The sequence below is a fragment of the Vidua macroura genome, chromosome 17 (genome assembly GCF_024509145.1).
Source record: "Vidua macroura isolate BioBank_ID:100142 chromosome 17, ASM2450914v1, whole genome shotgun sequence".
In the NCBI taxonomy this organism is placed as follows: domain Eukaryota; kingdom Metazoa; phylum Chordata; class Aves; order Passeriformes; family Viduidae; genus Vidua; species Vidua macroura.
The window spans coordinates 7,576,074-7,602,751 of record NC_071587.1 but is presented as its reverse complement, the minus strand read 5'-3'; the positions used below and the strand labels follow the sequence as shown (position 1 = coordinate 7,602,751).

The following is a 26,678-nucleotide window of genomic DNA, read 5'->3' as shown; positions in this document are numbered from 1 at the left end:
AGCAGGAAGAGATCTCTGCTCTGTCTGCACTGCTAATGAATAACAGCCCCTCTGAAACCACGTGTGACAGCGCGGGTGAGACCCTGCCACCTCCGAAAGGAAAACATTTAGGCCTGCGTTTCTCCCTGGCGTAAGTTTCAATCTCTGAGCCTGAAATGCAATAACATTCTCATGTTTCCAGCTGCTTCTCCATTGGACACAGGAGCTGCTGTAGAAATTGTAAATGATGCTTCTTTTCAGGTGTCCCCGTGTTGCTGGTGCGGAGGTGCCCTGGTGCTTTCCTGACCTGTCGGGGTGTTTGTTATGGGCTGCAGTGCTGTGGGCACCCCATTTGCAATGTGCCTGTTCCAGCTGAACTCACACCTGTCACCAGCTTCAGGACAGAGCCTACCACGGTGGAGTGATCACTAATTGTTTAGACAAGTTATTGTGTTTTGAAATGCTGCCCTAAAGTAAAAAACTTATGGAAGGAGGGAATGGACTAAGTTCTTTATATATATATATTAAATGTATATATATATATACATATATAAAAATATAAATATCTATAAACACACACACATATATAAATATAAAAAAATATTTTCCGAAGTGCCTGTCACCATCCAGATATGTGAACAGCTAATTGTGGCAGTACTGAAGCTTAGGCATGTAAAAGGTAGCTTTCATCCTAGACTGCCTCCTTATTTTCTGTTGAATCAGTTGGCTGGTATTTCTGATTTGATTTTGTCTCTAAATTGCTGAATGCCTGTTATCTAAATATAACTTTGAGATGAGCTATAAAACGTCTGGGTCTCATGGTACATGCAGTCTTTAAAAGTTGATTGGAGGAGCTATGTTGATTGAGAGCTGAGCCTGCTTTTTTGAACCGAACTGAGAGGTTTTTTAAAACAAATATCTCTTATATATCAAGTAAACATGTTTTGACATGTAATTAAGTTAATTTAGGTGTTTTAGTGTAGTTCAGCAGCAGCTCAAATCATGGTCTTCCACCTGGGCTGATATATTGATTCTTCTGGTGTTCCCTCCATAAATCTCCTCCTGTTTCTCTGCAGCTGTAATTGCGTTTCAGAAAGGGGAAAGCATGTGTGTGCCCCAGCCACCCATAATTACTGCTCTGAAATGCCTGGGGAGGTAAGTGTGAGCTCAGTGGCTGAGGCTGAAGTTTCACAACAGTTTCCTGACATTTTCTGCGAGCAGCTGTGTGAGAGCCGCTCCCAGAGGCTGGGGCAGGCAGGGGACAAAGCTGTGACAGTGCCAGAACCGCTTTCACACCAGCCCCTGCTAACGTGGCAATGATGTGCAAAGCCTTCCTCGCACAACTCTCCTTCCTGCTGGATGACCGAGGGGAGGATTGCAGCGATGTGTTCTTGTGACTGGCCTAGAAGGTCATCTTTTGTTTTTCAGATCAACCTCCTTCAAGATCCCTTGGGAGCTTTTGTTCTGGAAATCAATTGCAAGTCCACAGGGATGTTTTCTTCCCTGATTGCTCCTTATACAAAATTGAAATTATACAAGCCAAGAAGTTTGTTTTTTTTTTTTTTTTTTTGTTTTTTTTTTTTTTTTTTTTGTGTTTTTTTTTTTTTTTTTTTGTTTTAAGGTTTTTGTTTGGTTGGTTGGTTTTTGTTTTGGTTTTTTTGTGGTTTTTTTTTTGTTTTTTTTTTTTTTTTTTTTTTTGGTTTGGTTGTTTTTCCTTTTTAAATTCCCCTTTTTGAAGTCCAAGTGCCTGTTCTTTGCTGGAGCAATTGCATATTGTTTTTCTGTTGATTCCTAAAAGTCAGGCTGGGCATTAGGAACCTTGCATATACACAGACATCAGTTGGCTCTTAGGCTGTGCTGTTCACGTGCCAAAACAATGTTTATGTATATTGTATGAAAATGTAGTTGTCTGGGGGAGTGAGCAGTAAAATTCCAAAGCTCTGATGTGTGTTTCTGCCTACACCTGATCCGGGTCTGTTTATCTCCAGATGATGCACCAACTCCATCTGTTTCTCCACATAGAAATAAGGTAATTTTACTAAGAATTGACTAAAGACAGTCTGTTGTCATTGGGGTAAGAGTTCTGTGTTATAACTGCACATCTGCTTTAGCAAATACAGAAGTTTTGTTAAATATCTTGTTAAAGAGCCTTTCTGGCTCTTCCCTCCACCCTGTGCACTTGTTCTCATGAAATCTTGATGTCAGACTGGGGAGACCAAATGAGTGAAGTCTTTCTGTTTGTTAATTCTCAGAATCTCAAAGGTGGAGAGATCCCAGCACTCAGGATCTAAGGGTGTTTGCTGCCTCCCCAGCACAGGTAATCCTCTGGGATGGAGGGTGAATCTCCTCTCATTCTCTGTCCCAGGGGAAATGGTATTCTGGGAAAGCTAATTTCCTACAGACTTTAAATCAAGTGATGGGTGATGGAACTCCAAGATTTAAATGCTCTCCACCTCTGGAGTGTCTGGCAAGTCCAGCTGACATGCTTCCAGCAGCTGTGTCCCCGGCCAGTGCAGGACCAGCCAGACTTGGGAGTGCTTACTTGCATTTATGTGGGCCTTGAAAGGCTTCTTAAATTGTGTGAAGTTAACACAATGGGAAATGGATTTTTCCTGCCCACCTAAGCAAGCCTTCAGTGATTAATGCTGTAAAATAAAAACAACAGCAACAAATTCAGTTTTATAATGCGCTGTGGATTTCAGCTCCGTGAAAAATGTGTTTCATAAAGGAAATTTTTCCTCCTCCTAGTAGTGTTTCAGAACCACCTTATCTCCAGAAAAACCCCTTGCCTCCACAGCTGCATTTGGATGCTAATGGGATACATGGCTTCATAATTCTTTGTCTCCTTTCTTGCGTTTGTGCAAAGCTAAACTCTATTGCAGTGCAGAAATGTTCTGCTGGAGAAAAGCTGCGCAGAGGAGCGGCTCCATTCTCTGGTCGTGAAATGAGTTGAGTTTTCTCATCTGTTTTTCTCAGAGACATGCATTGTGTGCCATAACTACAGCCAGAAAAAGGGAATCCTGAGGTGGAGTGTGAGTTGCCACAACCTGCAAGAGGATCCAGGGGCGCTCCCACCCCAGGAGCCATCAGTGACCTCAAGGCTCCTGAAGTGACAAATGTCCAGCCCAGCCAGGTGGGTCCCTGCCCTGCCCTGCTCAGTCCTGCCCGAGCTGGGGGCTTAGCCCAGCCTTCCAGGGGTTTATCCCTAATCCACAGGGCTGGATGTTAGCCAGGGCTTTGTCTGAGAGGTTTCAGAGGCTCTGTTCCAAGCTGTAGCCAAGCACGCTCCTACTTGGAAATAATGGCACGCTGTGAGTCGGGATATTCTTCCTGCTTATGGAGCCATCCAGGAACGGCAGGCATGGATTATATGACTTGAATGCTGCACTATTTATGATGTGTGTTCAGCCACCTGAATCACGTTGGCAGTGTTCAAGCTTTGCCTGGATAATTGATTCAAATGTAAATTGAATGAATAAATCCTGAACAGCTAAAATATGCCCTCTCTTTATCTTGATTCTTTTTTCTTCTTTGTGCTGAATGGCATAGAAAATAGGGAGTTAGAATCTCATAAATAGATATTTGACTTCCTTTGTTGGAGGCAGGTAGAGTGAGGTTTGTATGGTCTGTTTGGAAATGCTTCACAGTTCTGTTTATTGAATTATGAACCTGTTTATAACTTGGCTTCTGTATTTCTGGTCAATAATCTGCTTGTGGCAATGTTTGTGTTGCTCTTCAATGGCAAGACCAGGTGGTTATTTATTTCAGTAAGTGCACATTAGTCAAGGGCAAAGTATCAGAGAAATTATTTTTGTTGTTTTTATGGCCTTTGAGTGAAATATTGTGGGGAATGTGTGCCCAGCTGGCATCAAAGGCTGCTTTGGTTTGGGAATCTGCTGACAGGGACTTGAACTGGCATCAGGACAAGCCTTTGTGAGCTTTTTGTGAAGGTTTTAAGCTGTTTTCCCTTAAGGCTTCCCTGTTTCATCAGACAGGGCTGATGTGCTGACTAACACCAACAAAGCAGTGCTCTGGAGCTTTCCCCCAGCCTGGGTGTGTTTAATCAGCAGTTCCACAGATGGGAGCTCCTGGGACTGGTGTCCTCCTAGAACGGTCTGGAGGCCCTTCACTCCCTTATCCCTGGAGATTGCTGCTCCTGGTTCTGCTCCTGGAGCAAACATTCAGGCAGTGTGTGGAATGAAGTGCTTGGCATTCCTCAGGCTATAAATATTGGGGCATTTTTCCTCTCTCAGGGCAGGAATCCCAGTGATGCCCACAGCAGGCACTTGCTGCTGCCTGGTCAGGATTTTGCTCTACGCCCATCAGCTTTCCCTTTGCTCTGGCATTAAAAGAATGAAAACACCCTGAATGGATCATCTCTGTCCCCTGGGACTGTCACTTCTCACTGGCAGCTCTTGCTGTCAGGCCCTTCAGAGGCACCAGCACTTTGCAGCACGTGTTAAAACACCCATCTGCTTCCCCTCACTGTTCTGGTGTTGGAGTCTCTGGGAGCCAGAGCCCACTGGAGTGTGACCTCCATGGAATGTGTGACCTCCATGGAGTGTGACATCCATTAAATGTGTTGCTGCTCCTGCAATGCTTCCCTGTGTCCTTAGTGTCCGTGTGAATGTCCAGACCTGTTTTGCATCTCATCAACTTCTCGGCTTAGGAGATATCCTCTGGCAGAATATCCCATGTTTTAATTGCTGATGTGAACATCCATTTCCTCCTGCCAGTTTTCCAGAAGCCCCAAATCCCACTTCAGCTGTGTCTGCCACAGTCCTGTTTGCTGGAGGGCTGGTGCCTCTGTGATTGTTTGATTTTGCTTCTCTTCCTGCTCCCCTCACCATGATGCTGCTCTGGGGTGATGGGTGCAGGGACCCACTGTACCCTGGGGTGTCTGCAGTGCTGGGATGTGCTGCCTGTACCACTCCCAAAGACATTCCAAGCTCCATTTTTCCATGACCCCTCCACCCTTTCCTTTCCCCTATCCCAGTCTCCTGACAGCACCCAGAACACCCGAAGCTCCCCTGACTGTGCTGGACTCTGTTGCTTCTGCAGCTGTACAGGAAGAACTTTTTCTATGCCCTGTATCTGCTGCCAGCTGTTGAGCATCAATATTTATACTTTTTTTTTTTTTTAAATACAACTTGTTGTTTGTGCATTTTGTTTATAGGGGGAAAATTGTAAATAAAAGAGTACATATCCAAACTTGCCACTATCCAGAACTTGAACATCCCTCTCCTATCTCTGCTGGGCTATTAGGAATTGGAGATTTGGTGGCTGGCTTCAGAGACCAGCTTTGGCTATTTAGAAAACATCCATTCAATAAATCATAAGGGGAGCAGCTGCCATTCTCTGCTGAGCCAAGGCACATCGGATAAAATATTGCTCATTTATTTGGTTTGGTAGAAATAAAGTTGCTGTAGTGGAACATCATTACAGACTGTTCTTAATTCACCTCAGGGCTATTTCTAATAGCAGCACACAACTCTCCTGTGACAGCCTGAGTGAATGAGATGGGTGTTTTGATGTCAAGCTGAATGTAAGAAAGGTTTTAGGAATCAAAGCTTTGAGAGAGAAATAACTACTGTTTGTGCTGTGATACTGGAAGAGGTCCCTGTTTTATTATTAGCACTATAGCTATTGAAAGCCCTGACACTTGTTCCTGGGGGATTTGAAGCAATTCAAGCCGTGAAATACTGTTTCAGCTCAGCCTTTTACAAGTCACTACGTGTCGGTGAAGCCGAAGGTGGCTTTGATCGCTGGTGGAGGCACCCAGGGCTGGCGTTAACTTAATAATATTAGTTTGATTTTCTCTGCTGTGTGGCAGCTGGGAGCCCTGCAACTGCCCAGCCGTGGTGCACAGCAGATATCTGCTGCTGGCCAAGCAGGAAGGCTGGGGAGAGGTGGTCCAAAGCCTCTGAATTCAGACCTAATTCTTTGCACAAAGACAACCAGTGTCATGCTCAGTAATGGGGCCATGACATCTGTAGGGATGGTTCCTACTGGTCTGAAAAGATGCTGGAGACTGTTACTTTAACAATAAAAAAAAAGTCTCAAGATGCCTTATCTCCTCCTTGCATCAGGGCTTGGCAAAAACAAGTGAGAATCTTGTGGCTCTGAAATTGCTACTGTATTGCAGCGGGACAGCCACTGCCATGGTGTTTGCTGTGTTATGTCCCTAATGCCCACTCACTGGGTGAGGCAGCAGGTGTTTCACCTTTGTTTGGTGTGGAATGCTGCAGAGGGGAGCCTTGGATCCTGCTCTGCCACAGGGTGTTGCTTTGCCCTTGCTTGTCTTACTTATTCTCTAAAAAATAGAGGCAACTGGTGGAAAATGTGTATTTGCTCCAGCTCCCAGAAAAACAGCTTGTGTTTCTGAGAGTGTTCCAGCTCACAGTGCAGGAGCAGGGCTGGATTCCTGTGTGTGAGCTGTGTTTGGCTGCCAAACCTGTGCCCTTCACTGGGATGGAAGTGCAGTGCTGCCCTCGCTGGCGCTGACACTTGGTCAAGGCAGCACCGCCACCCCTCAGTCCTGGGCTTTCCTCCTGAGCCTCTTCACCAGTGGCTCTGGAGGGCCCTGTGTCAGAGGCACGTGGGGAATTCTGAGTGAGTGACAGGATGCTCGTGGTTCCTGGGGAGAAATGGAGAACAGGAGGGAAGGATTTGCAGGGTGCTTGTGTTACCAGAGTTTCACACACAGCATATTTCAGGTGCAGCAATGCTCCTGCTGCCCGTGGCCACATTGAACACACCCCTCCTCTGACACCCAGCTAAACCCTGCTTACAATAACTTCTGCTGGAAGAGAAAAAACAATTGCATCCCGAAATAGCAAAGCTGAAGGAGCAGAGCTCTCCTGCCAGCTGCTGCCAATGACCTTGATGCCGTGTGTGAGGCCTGCAAAGTGTCATAATTCAATAAGAATATTTATACTGAGCTGCACGGCATAAGCTCAAAGATTCCCAGCTCCTCATTTCCATCTGACTAATTTCACATGGCCAATAGGGGAGTCAGGTTTTTTTTATTCAGACTCTCTGCTCCAAGTAAACCTCCAGAGTGCTCATCTCCTGTACATAAAAGTTGCTCAAAATAGTGGTGATGGAGCTGTTTAGTTCAGCTGTATTTCCATGCTATCGGTGACTTTAACAGCAGGCCCCTGCAGACGGTGTCCCTTTGATGCTGGGTGCTGTATGGCACATTAAAAATCCTTAACTTGGTTCTAAAGCCTCACTAAAAACCCTACTGGGACTTTGATGTTGAGAAGATTCCACTCAAAGCGCCCAAACCCTGTGAAGCTCCCCAGCCTTATCTCAGAGGCAGGACAGCGAGCAGCTGCCTCAGGCGAGAAAATATCAGTGGCAGCAAAAACGTGTAGTGATTATTTACAGTCTGAGCATCTGCAGTCAGGAAAGGCTGTTGGAAATTACCAGATCCCGGTGAAGCCATGAAAAAATCTTCTTCATTTTGAAGACAGTTTGGAGGGCTGGACGCTGAGGTTCAGTGTTTGGGTATCAGGGTGATCCAGCTGAAACACCTTGGCAGAGCAAGTGGTGATTTCACACACAGATTCCAGCTGTAAGCACCTGTGCCCCCAAATGTTTACAAAGGGGGTTTCTTGCTCAGTGATGGGATGCTAAAAGCAATTGTGGAAGCTTATTTAGGTTTTAATTAGTATTGCAGTGGGTTTTGAACCATGCTCCTTCCTTGCTGCTGTGCAGGTGAAGGACACGTGGTTCTTTCCCACAGAAGGGGGGGTGGCTGGAGCCTTTGGCATGGCTTTGTCCCTTTGTGCATGTGAGGAGCTCTGCTGTGGAGCTTCTTAATAGATGTTGTTAACAGATCAATCTATTAACAAAGTTTTGCTTTTACTGTGTGAGTGAAATCATCCTTGAGCGAAATCGTTTTTGTAACTTAGAATCATAGAACGGTTTGGGTTGAAAGGGACCTTCCAAAGTCATCTAGTCCAGCCCTTCTGCCACGGGCAGGGACATCTTCCACTACACCAGGTTGCTCCAGTCTGACTTTGAGCACCTCCAGGGATGGGGCAGCCATGGCTTCTCTGGCCATGCTGTGCCAGTGTCTCACCAACCTCATTGTAAAAAATCTTCCTCCTTATCTCTGGTCTAAAAGTTCCCTCTTTTAAGGAACATAACCTGCTAAAATGTCTGTTCCCATCACTGTGTGTGTCTGTGATGCTGTAGTGTGAGTTATCTGACCCTGGCATGTGCCCCAAGCCCCTGGGTTGTGTCCATGCTCAGGACTGGTATTGCACTCCTTGCCATGTGTCAGGTCGATATCAAATAGCTCTTTTAGTGAAAGGGGAATGAAATGATCTCTCTCTATTTTGTCTTTATTGTGTTTGGTGGACAGGAATCGATCTGCCTGCTCCGGGAGTCGCTTTAAGGAGCTTTATCCGCTCCATGAACCTTCTGTGGAACCTTCCCAACCAGTGCATTTTCCGTTCCAGTTCCAAAACCCCAGCGTTCCACCAACACCCTCCTGCCGCCCTGCACTACCCCGCGTCCCCCTTCCCTGGTCAGCGGGGGCGGCCGGGGGTCCCTGCCGGGGGTCCCTGCCCGGGGCGGGCTCCGGACCCCGCCGGTCCCTGCCCCGCGGGCCGCTCGCCGCCAGCAGGGGGCGGTACAGCCCAAGGGAGCCGCGCCGAGCTCCGGGGCCTGCGGGTTCGAGTCCCGCGGTCCCAGCCCCGCGCTGGGGATCCGTGTCGCTCTCCCTGCTCGGGAGTGTGCTCCGCGGCCTCTCCCTGGTGCTCTTCTGCGCTACGTGGGTGCATTTCACCAGAAACCCTCCAGGCCTGTCCCCAGGTTAGCCCTGCACCGCGCGGCTGCTCCTCGCTCCCGTCTCTGCTTTCCCTCTGCGAGAGCCGAGGTCCTCGCCCATCCTTTGCATTGGAATGGCTCTTCCGTGTGGAAGCGTGGGGACCCAGGGAGGATACGTGAGATATGTGGCATCTCCTCGGTGCATACACACGGGATGGGTGCTCACAAATACCAGCACCAGCTGCGGGTGTGGACTGGGACGCTGAGCCCCGCGGGGTCAGAGGCAGGACAGCCGCCTACCTGTGCTGCGTGACCCTGTTCTTTGCTCTCCAGCCTGCTTGGGACTTTAATGACTCTGTGTCCTTTAATGTCTTTTTGCCTCCTCCTTTCAGAATCACACCGGTTGTTTTGATGTTTCTGCCCCAAGACAGAATCGACACACCATCACCAAACTGATGGAAGGGAAATGGCACCTGAGTGAGTTAGACCTCGTCTGTGCTCATCAGGCTAATTAACTCATCAGCAAGGTTTGTTTAACATGAACTCACTCTCTGGTTTCAGCTGCAATTTCTTTAGAGCAGTCGGTGTCTTCCTGGGTATAAGCATTTATTTCCATAATGCTGACTCCAAACCCTGCCTGCCTGCAGGGCTATAATTTATCCCCTGAGGAGCATCTGGACAAAGCAGGGTACTAATTCTGCCACCTGTGCTGATGATGTGTCCAAAGAGACCATGTCAAGTCTCTATTAAAAGCTATGAATAAGACAGAAAGCCTGAAATCTTTGCTTCTAGAAGATGTATGAATGTAATATAAAGCTGCTGCTAATTCTTCCCAGGGATTAATGGAGACTATCAAGGACAATTTCACTCAATACTGCTTTTCTTTTTGTAAAGCAAAGCTTCCCCAAACCTCAGGCAAGGCAGAAACATGACTTTGAGTCTGTGTCACTATCCTTCAGTCAAATAGAATTAGCTGTCTTTATTTAAAAAGTCTTCGCTGGCACCACAGTGCCAACACTTTCTGAGACAACAAAATGGACAGAAATCCATTTTCCAGCCTGAGAGGAAGGCAAAAAATAAATTGGAAGAATGAAGAGTGAGGAGGAATTGAGGCATTCACAGCACTCGCAGTGCGAGTGATTGGAAGTGATGGGAAGAAAGCAGGAGAGGGATTCATTTGCTTAAAACATAGAACTGGAATTGACTTTGAGGTGCACATTGCATCACTGAAGAACTCAGGCTACCGTGGCTATGCTGGGCAGCAGCAGGAAAGGAGGGAGGGAGGGATGGAGAGATGCTGGTGTAGGTCAGCTACAGCAGAAACCAGGGATGGCTCTGGCCATGCACCCCAAACACAGGGCAGACAGCTGCTGTGTGCCCTGTGGTCCATCACTGCAGGCTCCTGGCAGTCCTTCAGGAAGGTCACAACCTCTTCTGCTCACCAAGTGTGCCTTGTGTGGGGCCAGCTGAGAAAGGATGCCCCAGGGAAACCTGGAATGGGTCAAACCTGAAAGTCCAGATGCAAAACAGCCACCCAGAAAGGTGCTCAGGGCAGCACTTTGGCTGCACTTCGGTCTTTGCAGTGACAGATACTGATAAAATATTGCAAAACTTGGTGAAGCCAATGCCTGCCCAAAGCAGCTGGGAAGGGATTTGCAAGGCTGCCCGGGCTTCCCTGGGTGTCCCTGTGAGCCCTCCAGCCTGTGCTGCTGTCAGTGTTGTATTGGGGAGCTCTGGGCAAGGTCTGAACACCCATCTGCAGAAGTGGCTCCATTTTTGCACTGCAGAGTGTCCAGCGAGTGACGCTTTTCTGTGCTTTTCTTTTCCGTCTCACTGTGCTGCATCTGCCTGATGAAGTTTGTCACTTTTTGGGGGCTGATAACATTATGCTCCTTCTGCTTCCATTGGCGTCTCAGAAGAAGAAAATTTCCTGTCTACAAAATTCCTGGAGACATCGATTTGTGCTTATCTCATGGCAGTGATTTTACTCGGCTTTGCTGTTTATGCTCAGCATTGCGGATGCTTCCAGAAATCAATGCTGCTGCTCTGCCTCCTCCTGACAGGCAGCTCTGGGAGCTGCTGCCCCTGCCTCTGTGTCCTTCTCCCTGTTTTCCCTGCCTGGGCTCTCTGTGTGGCCCTTGCCTGAGATTATGTTCCTGCTTCTCAAGTTGCCCGTGTAGGAAACTGCAGGGCTGAGTGATCAGACACGGGTACAGCTGGAAAGGAGGGTTCTGACGTCTGCCCACGCACGCCCTGCCACGGGTCTGGGGTTTGTGCGCCAAGCAGCAGCCCCGGGTCAGCCTGAGCTTGGCAAGGCTGGCTGTGCTGCAGGAGTGATGGGTATTAATTAAGCTGCTCTGCCCTCCTGGGCTGCTGACAATGGGAGCTGCTAAACCGGCTGTAAATCTGGCCCTGGGGATTGTGGGTTGCTGTCAATCCTGGGCTCAAGTCGAGTCCCAGAAGTTGAGGAGGGTTTGAGTCCTTCAGTTTTTACTAAAACCTTCCAGGTCCTTTCTAGGAGACTCTAGTTTATGCTTTGGCAAATCCTATTGCTTGAAATTAGTTTTGGAGCCTGGCTCTGGGAAGATTAATCCATCCCAAACCAACCAGAACACAGGTGACTCTGTAGAGACAGTGCTGCACTAATGCCGTGTTTCCGGTGCTGAATTCAGCATTTTACACTGGGGAGCTCAGAGACAGCTCCTTCCTTCCACTTCCCTGAGCAATTTCATTAACAGGACTGGAAAAAAATCTCCCCTGAACAAGCCAGCTCGCAGTGAGGCAGAAGAATCGGAGCAGTGAGTGACACTTTTCCATGTTTTCCAGGCTCTGGACTGAGCTGCCCCTGGCCGAGGTGCCCGACCCCCTCCCAGGGCAGATCTGGTATGTTGCCATATTCCCCAGTAAAATACTGGGTGGGGAAAACAATTCATCACCTGAACTTCAGCATTTCAGAGACCAGGCTGTGAGTTCACAGCCCAGCTGCAGTCAGCACTTAAAACTTAATTTGTTCCCCCCTGCCCTTTTCCAGTTTCTGTTCCAGCACAGCAGTTTGCTGTGTCATTTTCCTCCCCCAAATGCTTTCTCCTTCCCCTTGAGCTGCTGCCTTCTTGTTGGCATCAGGGAGTTACTTCCATCGACATCTGGGCTGAGCAGTTCATTAATGTTCACAGCATCCGTTTGGAAGCAGTCACGGACTCCTAGGAGATGTCCCTGAGAGGGAAAAGGCTGAAAATCTGTACAAAGCAGCTCCATATCACAGGCTGCAGGTCCTGCCCACCAGATTTAGGCTTTTTTACCTCAAGAGAGAGAACTCACTGTATGTATACTCTAAACAAGGAGTTACTATTTGCCCATTAAAGAATTTTAACACTCTGAGGTTACTCTTTTTAATTTTAATTTTTTTTGTTTGTCACATAGTAGTGAAGGAAAGTTATGCTCCTGTAGCCTGCAAACTTCTGAAATGTCTCAAAACCACCATCTATCATTAAAATGTAGTGCAAAAATTCTGATTTTATTTCATCTTCAGCATTGCTCAGCATTTTAATTTGACCTGTATGGTGCAATTCTCCTAAGTTTTCCCTAGGCTTCCATGGTTCTGAATATTAGAGAAAAAATAAGTTCATTTAATAATATTTAATAAATTATTGCATTTAATTACTTTAATATTCCTCTTCTAAAGATGCTGTTGCTTTTTAACCTACCTTCTTGCAGAATCCCAAGCCTGGGGCAGTGCAGGATGCCAGAGGCTGCTCTGGAGCATTTATTCTCTGTGGGTGTTGGCCTTTCCTTGAGCCCTTCTGCTTTCCAGCAGTTGTGTTCAGACAATCTCTTCTACAATTTCTTGCAATGCTTTATTTTAATATATCTTCCCTTGTCACTGCAGGACTGAATCCAGCCTCCTGGTAAGTGATATCTAAATCACTGCTGCAAGGAGAGGATGAAATATGGACGCATGAGAGGGGAGACAAGGGATGTGACTGAGGAGGAAAAAGTCACAGAGCAAGAAGAAATATGGACAGGGAGTGTAAAATGGGCCGTGTTCCTCACAGCTGCTGTCAGCGCTGCGGTTCAGGTGTGGTGCAGGACGTGTGTATGGACGTGGATCTCACGGAACAGCGAGAGGATTGATGGGAGCACCTGGCTCTGCTGTGCACCTGCACGTACACAGCGACTCAGGAGCTTATTGCACACACAGGGACACTCTGGAACCAGCTGGAAATCCACACTGGTTCATGCTCAGCAGCTGGCTTTTGCCAGCAGTGATATTCCTGCACACAGCTGGAGCAATCTCATGGTCACTTCACTGTGGGTGTGTTCATGGTGGCTGCTCAGCCTGGTGCATTTGGATCTTTGAAAGGGGACAAAAAAGGAGCAGCATGGAGAGGCTGCCTGTTAAGACCATCTAGTTCATCCCCTGGTTTTGGGACTAGGCTGTCACCAGCACATCAAATGCAGTGCTGGTTGAGTGTTAAATAAAACAAGTTTCTGTGACAAGCAAAAGTTTGCTCCCTTGAGCCCAAGCCTGGGGCAGCACATGCTGAGGGACTCAGTGCAAGCACTTTGCTGCTACTGCAAGAACACACCTCGTGGAGTATTGAAGAGAATCCTGAGTACATTTTTCTGCCTTCTGTATTCCCAGGGGACAACTAGCCTTAAACTCACTGTGGTGGTAGCAGCTTTCTCCTAACTTCAACTGGAATGTATCAGCTTTGTTTGTTCCTGTGCCAACGCTGAGCCCAGGCAGCTCTCCTCCCTCTCTCCTCTTCTTCTCCTCTCCCATGTTTGTGGAGAATGATTGTATCTCTGCTGCTCCCTGTTCCATGAGGCTGAGCACACCAGCCCCTCTCTGACTCCCCAGCTCTCTCAGCAGCCCTTTGCTGCCCAGTTTCCCCCCACATCCATCCCAGTTGAACACGGGTGACCAGACCCAAACAAAGTGCCCAGATAAGATCTTCTCGGGGCCCTGCACAATGGAAACTTCTGCTAAGCCCAGCCAAGGCATCTCCTGAGGGGTGAGAGTCTCATTCCTGCAGGATGAGACTTTCCTTTGAAATCCATGTTGCTGCTACCAGTGTTCATCTACTCTAAGTGTTGCTTATTCAAAACTGTGTTAATCGTTGGCTTGTGCATTTCAATACAACTTCATTTTTTACATGGCACTTTACAGATGCATCTGAAATGAATCTAAATGCCGACCTTTATCAGATCTCTGCAACTCTCAACATTGCTTTTTGTCAAGCAAATATTTTCCCAGGACTCCACTTGAAACAGGAACGAGTCTCACACCTCCTCAGGGATGGGCAAAAGTAGGTATTTTCCTACTCTAAGTCTCCTGGAACCCATGTTCCTGTACTCTGTGTGCTGCCTCCCTGCACAGGCAGCCCCATCAGCCTTCTGCCAGGATGCTTCAGTAACTCTCACTATTTCCTAAAAAGATTGTTTTCCTCAAAGCACAGGGATCCCCACTGGAGCCACCACTGCAGGGCATCCTGTTTAAGATAGATTGGGGGTGGGGGGAAAAGCAGCATCTGAGTGATCCAGAGGCCACAGAGGTCCAGTCAGCGATGACATTGCCTTGTATAAATCAAGAGAGGTGGCAGCTGGGTGTTGCTTGCAAGGAGCAGGAGCAAAGGGATGGCCAGGAGGCTGAGCAGAAAAGGCGTGTCTGCTTGGCTGCAGATTTTATATAAGGGCCACTTCTTTCATCTCAGCTGTGGGGAAAAAAGGGACATCACAGAGTCTTGAGCAGTCCAGAGGAGCCTGAGTGGAGCCAAGAGCCCATCCCAGCTGGCTGCAGCTGAGTCAGGTAACATCCTCTGTGTGCTGGTTGTAGGGTGGCAGGTGCAGTGGCAGGGTCCTCACTCTGGAAATGCTTGACTGCTTTGGTTGGAGATTGTGCTGAGCACCAAGCTCCTGATCACCCCCCCTATAACTGCTATGTCGTAATTAAATTTATGTTACTAATTATTAAGTTATAACTTCTAGCTGGCTTATTTTTATCACTTATGCTTTAGTTTTGTGCTTTTGAAAGGTAGAAGGAGCACAGATAATCCTCAGATGCTTCTCATGGCAAAGCTCCTCACCAAAACACCTGTAACTGTGTAATGCAGGGATACAGAAATAACTTAAACATCAAGTTTGGCTTCTTTTGTGTGAACATTTTGGGTCAGTCACAAAGGATGAGGAAAGGGCTTTTATTAACCCACATGTGGAGCCTGTCCATGTGTGTGGACATGAAGAAGGTTCTGTTGCTCTGGGCTCAAACAGAGTCACCTTTGATTTGGATAAAGAGTAAAGGAGGGATTCCTTTCTTGACTTCTTTCCTCATAAAGACACTGGGGTCACTTCTGAGAGTTTTTTTCCTCACTGTCCCCTCTGATGTCTCCCTTGCCAGCAGGGGAATCTTCTGGAGATGACGGTTTTGAAGCTTTTTGGAATCGTCTTTTTCTGTGGCCTCCTCTCGCCCTCGCAGGAAGTCTTGTCCGGCCTGTCCTGTGCTGTCAGCCCACGGGCAATGCAGAATGGTAACTACAAAAAACTGCCTGAGTTTTACTCCCTGTCATCTTTATTTCATAATTCCTCAGGGCTGCAGACTTTGCTCAGAGCCACTGAGAGCCATCACCAGATTCATGGGTCAGGGAAATCTCTGCTCCAGAGCTGGGGCATGTTTCAGCTCCAAGCAGCCACACAGAATTTCAGGGCTAGATCTGGGTTATTTCCTCTTTTTTTCTCAGTTTCTCATTTCCATATTGGAGCAGCTGATATTTGACAAACAGCTGCTGTGAAGTGGCAGACATAATAATATTTGCAGTGTTCTGGCTTGTTTCAAGTTGTTTCTACAAAAAAACTCCAAAAGCCAAAAGCGAAAATAAACAGGCAAAAATCAACAAATAAAAACCCCTTTGACAAAGGGGAAATGAGTTGTGAGTGGAAGCCCATCCTCTGAGTGGGGTCACTGGTGCTCCTGGCAGTGCACAACCAAGCTGTGATGTTTGAATTGGAGCCTGGGATGCTTTCCACTGTGGCCCCTCCTGTTTACTTCACCAAGGGCAGCTTTGGTTTATTGTGCCAAAGTTGTAAAATACCATCCCTGTGTTATTTGACTGCATGGAGACAGCTGAGGGGTTTTGGGGAGTGGAGGGGCTTTGCTGTGCCAGGATGGATCTGCCTGAGTGGGGAGAGGTCACTGCTGCCCGTGCTGGTCCTCACACACAGATGTTTTCCAGTTCTCTCAGATGCCATAATTCGTAATGGGCTCATCCACCAGCACCTGCAGGGTCTTGTGGTTCCCAACATCATGGGTGAAGGGAGTCAGCTGAACTCTCCCACCAGCATCACCGAGTAAGTGCTTCACTGTGAGTGCACCTTCAGCATCAGTTCTGAACAAGATGAGCTGAGCTGCCCCTGGCATGGTTGGCCTGGGTTGCTATCCTTCTTTTATTGTGGTACTGAAATTCCGACCCCATCATGTTGTCTGTGGGGTCACAGTGTGGGTGGCAAGGGACACTGCAGGTTGTGGGTGCAGACTGACAGCTCTGGTGGTGCTGTTATGCCTGGCAGCACTGAGAGAGGGGAAAAAGGACCACAGAGGGAAAAAGCAGACAGCTCTACAAAGTCAGCTTCCACCCCAGTCTGGTTCTAGGCTGCCTTCTTGTAGTCAGCTGTCTCTTATCCTTGTACCTCCAGCTGGAATTGGCTGGGGTGCTATGGGTGCCGTGGGTTCTCCCTGGGTGCAGCTGCCCCTGCTGGAAGGTGTTTTTAATTGGTGCCAGCCTTTGCTGTTGTTCACAGCCTGCACCTCATCAAGGTCCGGGTGCCCAGGCTGTCGGTGGTGCTGCTGCCAGGGATCGGGGTCCAGCTGACCATCGGGGCAAAGCTGCAGCTCAGAGGCAACTGGTGAGTGGGGGATTCAGGATGGATGTTGAGGGAAACCCCTACCCTGATGTATTTTGCATCTCTTAAGGATTTTGAAGTGTTTCTTACCTATAATAAAGTCACAGAGCAAAACAGACACCAAAAGATGACCTGTGGCATTGGTAATAGTCTGCAGGACATGCAGAAGTTTGTTTCTCCTGGCTTTGGTGAGTTTCTGTGTGTAGAAGCTGAGAGATGGAATAATCCCATTTGCTTTTTTGCAGCTTGGTTGGCCTGCTCTCAGAAATCATTGATATCTTAGTGGAGGTGAACATTACTGCAAACATTAAATGCACAAATTTTGAATCTGGCACGTTCCAGGTTGTCACTGAAGACTGCCTCTGCATTCTTGGGGCCATAAAGATCAAGGTCCTTTCTGGGTAAGTGCCTCTGGATTTATGTTTTCGTTATGTGCAATCCTCTCCTCTTTATTAATATGGACAGTCTGCCAGGACACAGACGGTGCCCATTGATACAGAGCCAGGCCTCAGGGATGGAATTTCTTCCCTATTGCCAATGCCAACTGCATCAGTGGAATGAGGGTTAATTTGCCCTGTTTGCCTGTGGAGATTTTAAGATCTGAAGCATGAGGTTTGGTACCTTTCCCAACACATTTTCTCTAGATTTAGCTTAAGAATTGATTTCCAAAGAGTAGGAGTAATAGGGCTGGGAGAATTCCAGGAAAACAGGACCATTACTTTCCCTGGTTTTGTACTCTGCCTTTGGCTGCTGTCCCAGGAGAATGCCTGGCATGTGGAGTTTCCCTCTGACTGGTGTGGTTGTGTGTAATTCCATGCAAATGTCCCATCTCTTGCTCAGTCTTATTAAATTCTTGACAGCAAGGATTTGCTGACTTCATGTATTGATGAACGCAGCAGTAAATTGATCATGGGAAATATTTTCTTCTATTACTTTTGAATTACTCACTTTTCAGGTTCATCAAAATTCTCCTAATTAATTTTTGCATTATGCATTATATTTCAATCAGTGCAGCAGGTGCTTTGAAAAATGCAGTGTGAGTGAACTGAGGAACACGACTCACCTGCTCTGGGGGTCATGGTTTAATTTTTAGCAGGATTAAAGTGATGGTTTGCAGGAAGTGATCTCCTAGAGGAGCAAGGGAAGTGTAGACATACACAAGTGACTTCATGGCAGCTCCTCAGATCCATTTGTAGGCAGAATTTGGGCATAAATAACAGGTGCTCTATGAATTCCTCCTGTCTGTGTCTTGCCAACTCAACAGTCCAGAAATATATTGATTATGAGACAAAACTGCCTCTGTGCTGCTGCAGGCATCACAGGTCCTGAGTGAGTTGTTCAGCAGCAGTGTGGAAATGTCACACAGCAGATTTCTCCTCTTGTTATTCCAGATGCAAATCGTTTGTTCCCAGTAACTAACATGAAGATATTTCCTAACAGCTCCCTCTTCCCTTAACTACAGCACTGATTTAAATACCTGAGGGAGATACCAAGCACAAGGTTAGACTGTGAGAGGCTCACTCCTTTCATGCAGTGAAAGCTCCCTGAGAGCTGAAGGAATATTTTCTTCACAGAAAGATTTTCTTCAAGCATTGGAACAGGCTGCTCAGGGAAGTGGTAGAGACACCACCCCTGGAAATGCTTAAAAAAATGTGACTATGGCACTTGAGGACGTGGTTTAGTGGGGAACATGATGGTGGTGCAGAGTTGATAGTTGGACTTGATAATTTTAGATGTCTTTTCCAACCTTAATGATTCTGTGATTCTCAACAATGAGTCAAATTCTCCCCTCAGTGGCTTTTTTTTCTCTCCAGTCCCTGCTCTGGTGAGCATCAGCCGCAGCACTGGCCCTGAAGGGATGACTGATGGTGTAGGAGAATGTAAAATGAAGGCTAGAGATCTTTTTGTCTCCTGTCCTGGAGCTTTGTTTGTGCTGATTTGGAGTTTTTTTCTTTCTTTTCCAGCTTACTCACCCTGTCAGTGAATGAGCTGGTGCTTCACCAGCTGACAGCGACTCTGCCCGCTTTGGTACGGCTGAGGATTGTCCTTCTTTCACAGCTGAAACACAGAAATACTGGGAAAAACTGGTTACAAGGCCACAGCAAGATCCACTGTCTCTCTGTGCTGCTCTCCCACATCACTGCCATGGGGCTGGGGTGTCCACAGGGCTGCTGCCTGGAGGGCGATGCCTCAGATGTTCCCCAGAGCAAAACATTCCCCTTCAGCGTGATCCCACAGCTCCAGGGACGCTCCACGGCCCCAAGTCTTTCACAGCATCCCAGCTGTGTCTATTGCCATGCAACTTTTTCCCTGGTGGGGAAAGGAGGGACTCTGGGCAGGCTGTGGGTGATGGTGTGAAGGGGGGTTGAGCAGTCCCATTTCTGCTTTGTGTTGCAGCTCTGTCCTGTGGTCGATATCGTGATGAACCTTGTGAACATTCATCTCCTGAGCACTCTCAATGGTGCGTTGCTTGTGGAGGGTGAGGCACTGCTTCCCTGTGTTTCCCACAGTGGGAACAAGAGCTATTTCCCACATCAAGCCCCTCAGTGCATCAACAGAAGTCCAGCGCTTCTGCAGGGCTGTTGTTGAGCCTGGAATTCATACACCAGCATTCCAATGAACTTCTCCCACCTAGGCCCTCCTTATTCCATTTTTTATGCATCACCTTTGGATTTTTCTTCGATGCTCTTTTTGTGGTATATCCTAAAGGCAGATCCCACCAAGCTGATTTTGGGGATGTTCTGGCCTTTTGGAGTAGCAGCAGCACCCCTCAGCCCTGAATGCTTGGACCTGTTTGTGGGTGTGGGGGCTGGTGGCCCTTGGGGTCAGGGGAGGCTGTGTTGCTGCTGATTCCCTGGTGCTGTAACGATCCTTTTCCTGTGTGTAGCGGTGATCCCGGTCGGCACAGCAGGAACAATCCACTACCAGCTGGCCAGCATCCCCTACACCTCTGGCAAGTTCCTTGGGCTGGATTTAGACGTAAGTTAATGCTGGGCAGCAGGACCCTGGAGCGTGGCTGTGCGTTGCCTTTCAGTGTGCTCACTGCATCCCATGGGAGCTGTAGAATCCCAGGAGGAGATGGGCTGATGATTTGTCCTGGAAATGCAGCTCCTAAGTGCTTAGATCTTTATCCAAATCACCACTAAGCGATTGTGTGTGCTTTTATTCTTATGCTCTCTATGCCAACCTATCCTGAGTCTGCCCAAGGCTGTATCTGTTGGATGTCGCTGCTGGGATGAGCAGTTCTCCCTCTCCGTACAGGATGAGCAGTTTTCCTCATCTCCCTTGCCCTGCAGACCTGGTGTTGGTGCTTTTTGCCTTTGTGGTTCAGTCTCTGCAATGGGTGAATGCTAAACCAGGCTAATAGATGTATTTTTTACTTCTGTCCCACTAAGGAGGGGGAGGGGGGGAACCAGCAAAAAGCAAACTACTTGCTAACAGGAGAGCTTAAAAAAGGCCAGCAGCTGGAGAGAAGCAAGTGGGACATGAGCACTAAAGAGGAGCAGGGGCTGATAGCAGACGCTGCAGCCTGTGAAACCCATGCTGCTGCACCGGTTTTGGTGCAATGACTTCATTGGGAGGAGCCTTTGCCCCCCAAGCCCCCCGGATGGTCAGAATCAGTCTCCTTAGCAAAAAGTCGGTGTCAGTGTGGGTGTCTGTGGAGCTGGAGGGTGGCTGGGGGGAGCTCTGGGATCACCGTGCAGCACCGTCACCCCTCGGCGCTTGGAGTGAGACCTCAGGGCTGAAGTGAAGCAGTGATCTGTGATTTGTTCAGAGTGTGTTATTAGCTAATAGCACCTCCGTTAGGTAGGCTCGCCTTTATCAGCTCCTGCCATCTATGAAACAGTGGGAGCTGCTCCGAGTCCGGGGCTTTCCCGAAGCTCCGAGGAGAGGAGGGAGGGATGTTCAGCTGGCACCGCACCGCACTCCTGTGAGACCTCAACACGCCTCGAGGCTTGGAGGGCTGATGTCTGTGTCACCTCTCTCTGCAGGGCGTGGTGAAGCAGGTGGGAGGCAGCACCATCCCCCACGACTCGTCCCCCTCTGCTTTGCCTCCTCTGATGGACCGGCTCCTGCTCTTGGTGATGCGCCAGAGCTTCCTCAATGCAGTCCTGTCCCTCCTGCTCCAGCTGCCGCCACAGACCTTCCCCTGCACGCCAGACGTTGTGAGTGCAGCAGGGCCTGTGTTTCATGCTGGAGCGAGTGACAAGGACAGGCATCAGCCTGGCCTCGGGTCTGCTCAGGGAGGGCTGTTTGTGCCTGTCCCTGGGTGTGTGCATTGTGCGTGTGCTCGCTGCCAGCGGCTCGACCCCAGCACTGCCTCCCTCCTACCCTTCTCAGAGCTGTAAGAGCACCTGCACGGCCCAACTGTGCTCTTGTCTGTAAGGACACCCCTGGGGACACCGGTTGAGAGCAGTTGTGTACTGGTCATGCCATGGACTCCTCCAGGCTGTGAGCCTTTCAAGGAGTCTGCAAAGTGCCGCAGAGAAAAGACATTGAGTGTCTGCAGTGCCATTCCCCGGGTGTTTGCATTTCCCGTGCCTCTGATCTCGACTTCCAATGGGAAATGTTAGGGGTCCAGACACTGGCAGGTGTTGAAAGCCTCTGGGCGACATCACCTTCCACGGCTGGGTGCTGTCACCTTAACAACTACCAGGAGTCACCCAGACTGCTGGGGAGCACTGGAGAGAGTGGGGGGCTCGGGGTGCCGTGTGATGGGGTGGCCCTGGCAGGATGGGTGTTGTTGGAATCAGCTGGAGGGCTTGGGGTGCCGTGTGTTGGGGTGGCCCTGGCAGGATGGGTGTTGTTGGAATCAGCTGGAGGGCTCATGGGGGCTGCTGGTGCTTCTGTTCCCACAGTTCTCCGGTGCCAGCCGCCTGCATGAAGCCGTGTGGACCATTGCTCCTGCTGGGGTGAGGAACTTGTTCTGGCACAAGGGTTTGTGTAAAGCTCTCCAGGATACACCTGGATGTCCCATCATGCCTCTGCCAAAGGTCCCCAGGCTTCTGCTCCCCTCCTCTTGCACCAGCATGGCCTGAGCCTGTCCTGCTGCCCGGCCAGCTGATGGCAGTGGGAGAAGGGACTGGGGGTTTGCAGAGCCCTGCCCAGTACCTGCTCTCCTGTGTGCCATTGTCTGTTCCAGCCTTCTCCTGCTCCCTGAACAGGGGAAAGCCTTCTCTCAGCCTGTAGCCATTGACATAGAAAGCTGATAAATATCTCCTGTTTCCTTGTCTGCTATATGCCTTTTCTTGGGCACCCTCTGACACCCACAGCTCCCTCTGTGTCCACCTTGCCTTCCTCATCCCTTCTGCCCTCAGCATGGCAGCTGATCTGTGCTGTCAGGCCTATTTGCTCTGAAATTTGGCTTGTCCAGGGTATGTGTGACCTTGGGGAGGCCCTGTGGAGCTATGGGGCTGTGAGAGTCTGCCCGAGGACTGCCAGTCCCCTGCCTGGCTGGTGTGTAGGGGGCCAGCAGCCACCTCCATGTATCCCCAATTCCCACAGTGCTCTGCCTGCAGTGGGACCAGTCCTCTGAGCATCAAACTGGTGTTGAGAGGAAACCCGCTCATCCTCTTGGAAGAAAACAAAGCCAGTGTCAAGCTTTCGGTCCTGATTCAGCTGTTCAGTAACCACTTAGATGGATCCATCCTCAACTTCCTGCTGCTGAAGGCTGTAAGTGTGGCTGGAGCTGCCCTGAGGGGTGCAGCGTGCAGCCAGCTGGGTGAGTGGTGGCTGGGATGGGGATGTTTCTGTGTGCTGAGCCTCTCCCTCTCTGCTTGCAGGACCTTGCTCTAAACGTCCGCGTGTCGATTGTTGGGGGCAGGCTGGTGCTGCAGCTGGCCTTGGGCAGGTGAGCTGTCCCCTCATACAGCTGGGGACATTCTCTGTGCTGCATTGTTAGCTCTGGGGCTCCTGACTTGAAATGTTTTCTGTGTCTGTAAACCGGACATTTCATCTGAATGTGAGAATTTCATACCTGACTGATGACATAAGGTAAATGGGGTAGTTCAGGAAGGATTGCAGCAGTTGGAAAGTTTTAAGAGGCTGGAGGAAAAGTGTGTCAGTTTTATAACAAGGAGGAATGAGGTAACCTGAATAATTGTAAGACTGTCAGCTTGACTTTGATCCTGGGCAGTGGTTCGAAATGCCTGATATTGGACATGAATGATAAAGCAGTAAAGGAAAGTGCTGTCATTAATGCCAGTCAAGGTATGATTAAAGATTGGAGAGCGTTCCTTATAGCGGGAGGTTTGAGGATTTGGGGCCATTTAGCTTGTCAAAGAGCTGGATTTAGAAGCAAAATTGGCATAGCTTGTATGCAGCAATATAGGGAATAGAAATGCGTCAAAAGGCTTTTAATTCAATAGACAAGGGTATAACAAGATTCAATAGAAGTAGAAAAGAGAAATTGAAAGTGGAAATAAAGCATCCATTTTAGGTATGGATAGTCGTGTGATTGCAGTGATAGATGAGGAGCTGTAGCAAATTCACCAGACTGTGTGCTTTTACATAGAATCACAGAATGGTTTGAGTTGGAAGGGATCTTAAAGATCATCCATTTCCAGCCCCCCTGCCACGGGGTTCCAGAAGCTCTGCTCTCAGCTGGTCAGAAGGTGTCTCCTTCCTGAAAGTGAAGGGAGGGAGAGGGAAGGTGCAGCCAGGAGCTGTGTGTGCCCTGCTGCAGTGCTGCATCATTGACAAGCAAATTAAAATTAGGTTAAGCTTTTATTTTCCTAGTTTCTTTTCTCTCTTGCAAGTGCCAGCCCCTGTTTTTCATGTCACAATGCAGGTGTCCCTTTGTGGGTCTCTGCCCAGGGGCTGAGTGTGCTTGGAGGTGGCTGGGGTCTGGCTGTGAGCTCTGGCTGGTGCCTTGTCTGACCTGCTGTTTGCTCTCCTTTCCCTGCAGCACTTCCCTCTCCTTGGAGTCTTCTGATGTTGGCATCAGTAATGTAAGTCTCTAACACTAGTCTGAGCTTTACTGGGCAGGGAGAGCAGCCAAGCATGATGCCCTGTGGCTCTTGGGGAGGGAGGGAGGCAGGCAGTGATTGTGGGATGCTGTGATGGATTACCCCTGCTGATGGTCAGAGCTGATAGCTGCTCTGTGGTGGAGGTTGTAGCAATTCCTTTGTTCCTGGGGTTTCTTTTCCCTTCTGCCTTTTCTAATAAAGAAATGTAAAGCTGAAATCTGTTTGTTTGTTCACCTCTGCTTGGGCATAGCTCACACTGAGCTGCAGCAGAAGCGTCATGAGGCAGGAGTTTTTCTAAAGGAAGGACTGAATACAAATTGAAGAAGAAAACTAGATTCACTTTAAAGAAAAGAGGGACTGTCCTTTTGCTGTGTCAGTGGGCAGTGGTTTGCAGTCCCAAGGGTCCTGCTTGCTGCTGGCATGGGCCAGGCAGTGCTGCTCACGTGGTTGTTCCTTCTGTGATTCAGATCTCTACCCTGAAGTCCCACTGCAGCAGCTTGCTTGTGGAAACATTCCTGCCTGTGATCAATGGTAAGGTGACCTGGATGGCTGTAATGTTGGGAGCACTTCGAGTTCTGGGCAAGGAGGGAAGAGGGTGTCGTGTGTGTGTGTGTGTGTGTGTGTGTGTGTGTGTTTGGAAGATGTACAAGGAGTGCTGGAGCCATTAAAACCCTGAAATCCCAATTTAAAAGTCCAACCTTACATTTGCACCATCCCACCCCAGCATCAGTTCTGGCAACAGTCAGTGATGGAGAACCTAAGGAAAGCCAAGCACACAGTGATGGCCCCGAGAAGCTCTGCTCCCTGTGCCCTCCCCGGAGCAGCTCTGTCGTGGGGTGAGCTGGCTGAGCATGTGAGGACCTGTCTGTCCCCTGCAGGTGCCCTGAGCATCGGGATCCCACTGCCAAAGGTGCTGCGCATTCCCTTAGTGAATGTGGATTTTCAGATAAAAGCGGTGAGTGCTCGGATGTGCTGCTCCCTCCTGTAGGGCTCCAGGGCTGTTCACAGGACCCTGCCAGTGCTGGCTGGGTGTGCAAAAGCTGTAGAAATAAATCCCTGAAAGACTGAAAGGGCTGCTCTGTCTGACCTCCCTCAGGTCAGGGAATGTTCCCGAGGATGTGATGCCCACACAAGGTGTGGACCCAGCTGCATCACGAGCAGTGCTCAGGCACTGGGGCAGGTCCCAGTTCTCTGTCCAGGCCCTTTTTTCTTTCTGAAGAACTCAGTGGGAGCAGCTCTGATGTGGATCCAGGCATTCAGGCAAGCCCTCTCCAGTGGCACCATTCAAAGAGTCTTGAATTGCCCCAAGTTCCAGCCCTGTTCACCCTGGAGGTGTCCTGGAGTAGCTGGGATATTCCCCAACACCTCCCAAAGAGTTCTGTGCCCTCCTTATTACAAACTGGACATGAGGACTTTTGCAGGAGGGTTCTGTCTTTGCTGTGTGTTGTGAACCAACATCCCTTGACGGGAGATAATGTGTTTGTGTTTCTCCCTGCTGTCCTCCAGGGCCTGATGGTGTTTCTGGTGTGAGCTGTGGAGCCTGAGGCATGGAGAGGACTGTGGGGACAGAGAGAGGAAGAGAGCAACGAGCATGGAATGGACCAGCATTATCTGCTTTTCTTTACTAAACTTGATTCAAGATTCTTGATAATATTTAAGACACTTTAAAGTGAATTGGCTTGTGTGAGTACAGTTTGACACTTGCGTAAGCCTAACCTGACTGGCAGCTCTGTGTACAAATATTTATTTAGAGAAGTTGGTGTGATTTGGGGGTCACAGTCACAGCAGTTGAATGTGGTGCTGCAGTGGAATTCGGAAATTTGTTCTGAGGTAAAACTTTTCCTGATAGAATGAAAAAGTGAATTTGCATGTGGCTTCTGAAGTGAATCTCCCCATCCTTGTCCAGGAGGGTGGGAAGCGCCGAGTGGGAGCTCAGAATACATTTGTCATTTAACTCATTTAATAAATGTTCTTTTTTAGTGCTTGGAATGAGGTTCTGGTTTCTGATGCTTCTCGGGTGAACTTCTGTCCTGCCTCCACGCTGGGATCTTGTTCTTTTGTGACAATCTATATTTTGAGTTTGGGTTTGAAAAGTCCTCCCACTTGAACTTCCTGAGAAAAAAATTTGAACTTTCAGTAGCTCCTCCTGGCTTGATAACCTGCTGACCAAATGCTAATCCACAAGCAGAAATCAAAATTAAATCGAATTTCCAAAGGTCATGAAGCATTTCCTAATAGAATCTGGAGGGAAAACTTCCTTACCAGAGGTCTGAGAGGTCTGATAGCCCTGGAGAACACCCGTCTGCCTGCCAGAGCCATTTCTGCTTAAGCTCACATCACAGCCTGCTGGTCTCTGCATGTCACAGTGACAAGAATCCCAGCATTTTGGATTTAAAAAAGCCCAAATTATCCTGTGTTTAAAAAATGTACAAATCTCAGGTTTTAAATGGCCTCTCCAACACCAGTTTTTCCCAGCACTGGATGTTATTACGAGTGTGTTACTTACTCCTTGTGTCCCCAGAAGTTGTGGCAGTCTGGCACTGACCCGGTGAGGGTTGGGGCAATATTCCACTCCGCTTTTCTGCCTGAAGGTGGGAACAGCTCAGTATCTGTGGGGCCAAACCTGTGGCTGCTGCATGAGCTCCCAGCATCGCTGTGAGACGCTGCAGAGGAATCAGTGAATGTGGCAGAGGAGGTGCTGGACCCATTGGGGGTCCCTCTTTGAACTGGCCAGCGCTCTCCTGAGCTGTGCCAAACACAAACCTGGTGTCACACACTGTCACCACATGGGCTGGCCTGCCTCGTGTCCAGCAGAAAGGCTTTGGGTGGGTTGAAGTCCATGCTGACACTGAAGATGGGTGTCCTGGTGAGTATAAACAGCTCTTTTTATTCCCAGCATGGTGCAGGCTGATGCTGCCTGTGGGACTGTGCTCCCCAGCGACTGTTCAGCTGCTTGGCTCAACACGAGCCTTGTCCTGCCCCTGGGCAGAAGTGCTGCTCCTGTGTGGTGGCAAGGTGGTGCACTGAAGCAGCAGGCTGGGTACAGCCCCATTG

General features: G+C 48.8%; 1 protein-coding gene across 2 annotated transcripts; it reads left to right on the top strand.

Moving 5' to 3' along the window:
• Positions 1-1,714: 1,714 nt before the first annotated feature.
• Positions 1,715-25,596, top strand: LOC128815854 (BPI fold-containing family B member 4-like). Of its 2 annotated transcripts, XM_053992923.1 has the most exons (21): positions 1,715-2,008; positions 2,232-2,296; positions 2,956-3,112; positions 9,153-9,287; positions 12,647-14,069; positions 14,475-14,569; positions 15,158-15,287; positions 15,990-16,104; positions 16,555-16,659; positions 16,902-17,057; positions 18,621-18,684; positions 19,054-19,117; positions 19,544-19,635; positions 20,649-20,822; positions 21,516-21,569; positions 22,162-22,329; positions 22,440-22,507; positions 23,564-23,606; positions 24,092-24,155; positions 24,503-24,579; positions 25,131-25,596. In XM_053992923.1, exons 7-21 carry the CDS (start codon positions 15,176-15,178, stop codon positions 25,152-25,154), a joined length of 1,380 nt encoding a protein of 459 aa, XP_053848898.1. In that variant the 5' UTR covers positions 1,715-2,008; positions 2,232-2,296; positions 2,956-3,112; positions 9,153-9,287; positions 12,647-14,069; positions 14,475-14,569; positions 15,158-15,175; the 3' UTR covers positions 25,155-25,596. The 2 variants fall into 2 exon arrangements, with proteins under 2 accessions (XP_053848898.1, XP_053848897.1); XM_053992922.1 differs by lacking the exons at positions 24,503-24,579; positions 25,131-25,596 and adding an exon at positions 24,349-24,478.
• Positions 25,597-26,678: the final 1,082 nt, after the last annotated feature.

Excerpts from the sequence above, each read along its gene's own strand:
- LOC128815854 (XM_053992922.1), top strand. The coding sequence starts at position 15,176 with ATGACGGTTTTGAAGCTTTTTGGAATCGTCTTTTTCTGTGGCCTCCTC. Across the intron at positions 19,636-20,648 it reads TCCTTGGGCTGGATTTAGAC|GGCGTGGTGAAGCAGGTGGG; the intron begins GTAAGTTAATGC and ends CTCTCTCTGCAG. Across the intron at positions 22,508-23,563 it reads CTGCAGCTGGCCTTGGGCAG|CACTTCCCTCTCCTTGGAGT; the intron begins GTGAGCTGTCCC and ends CTTTCCCTGCAG.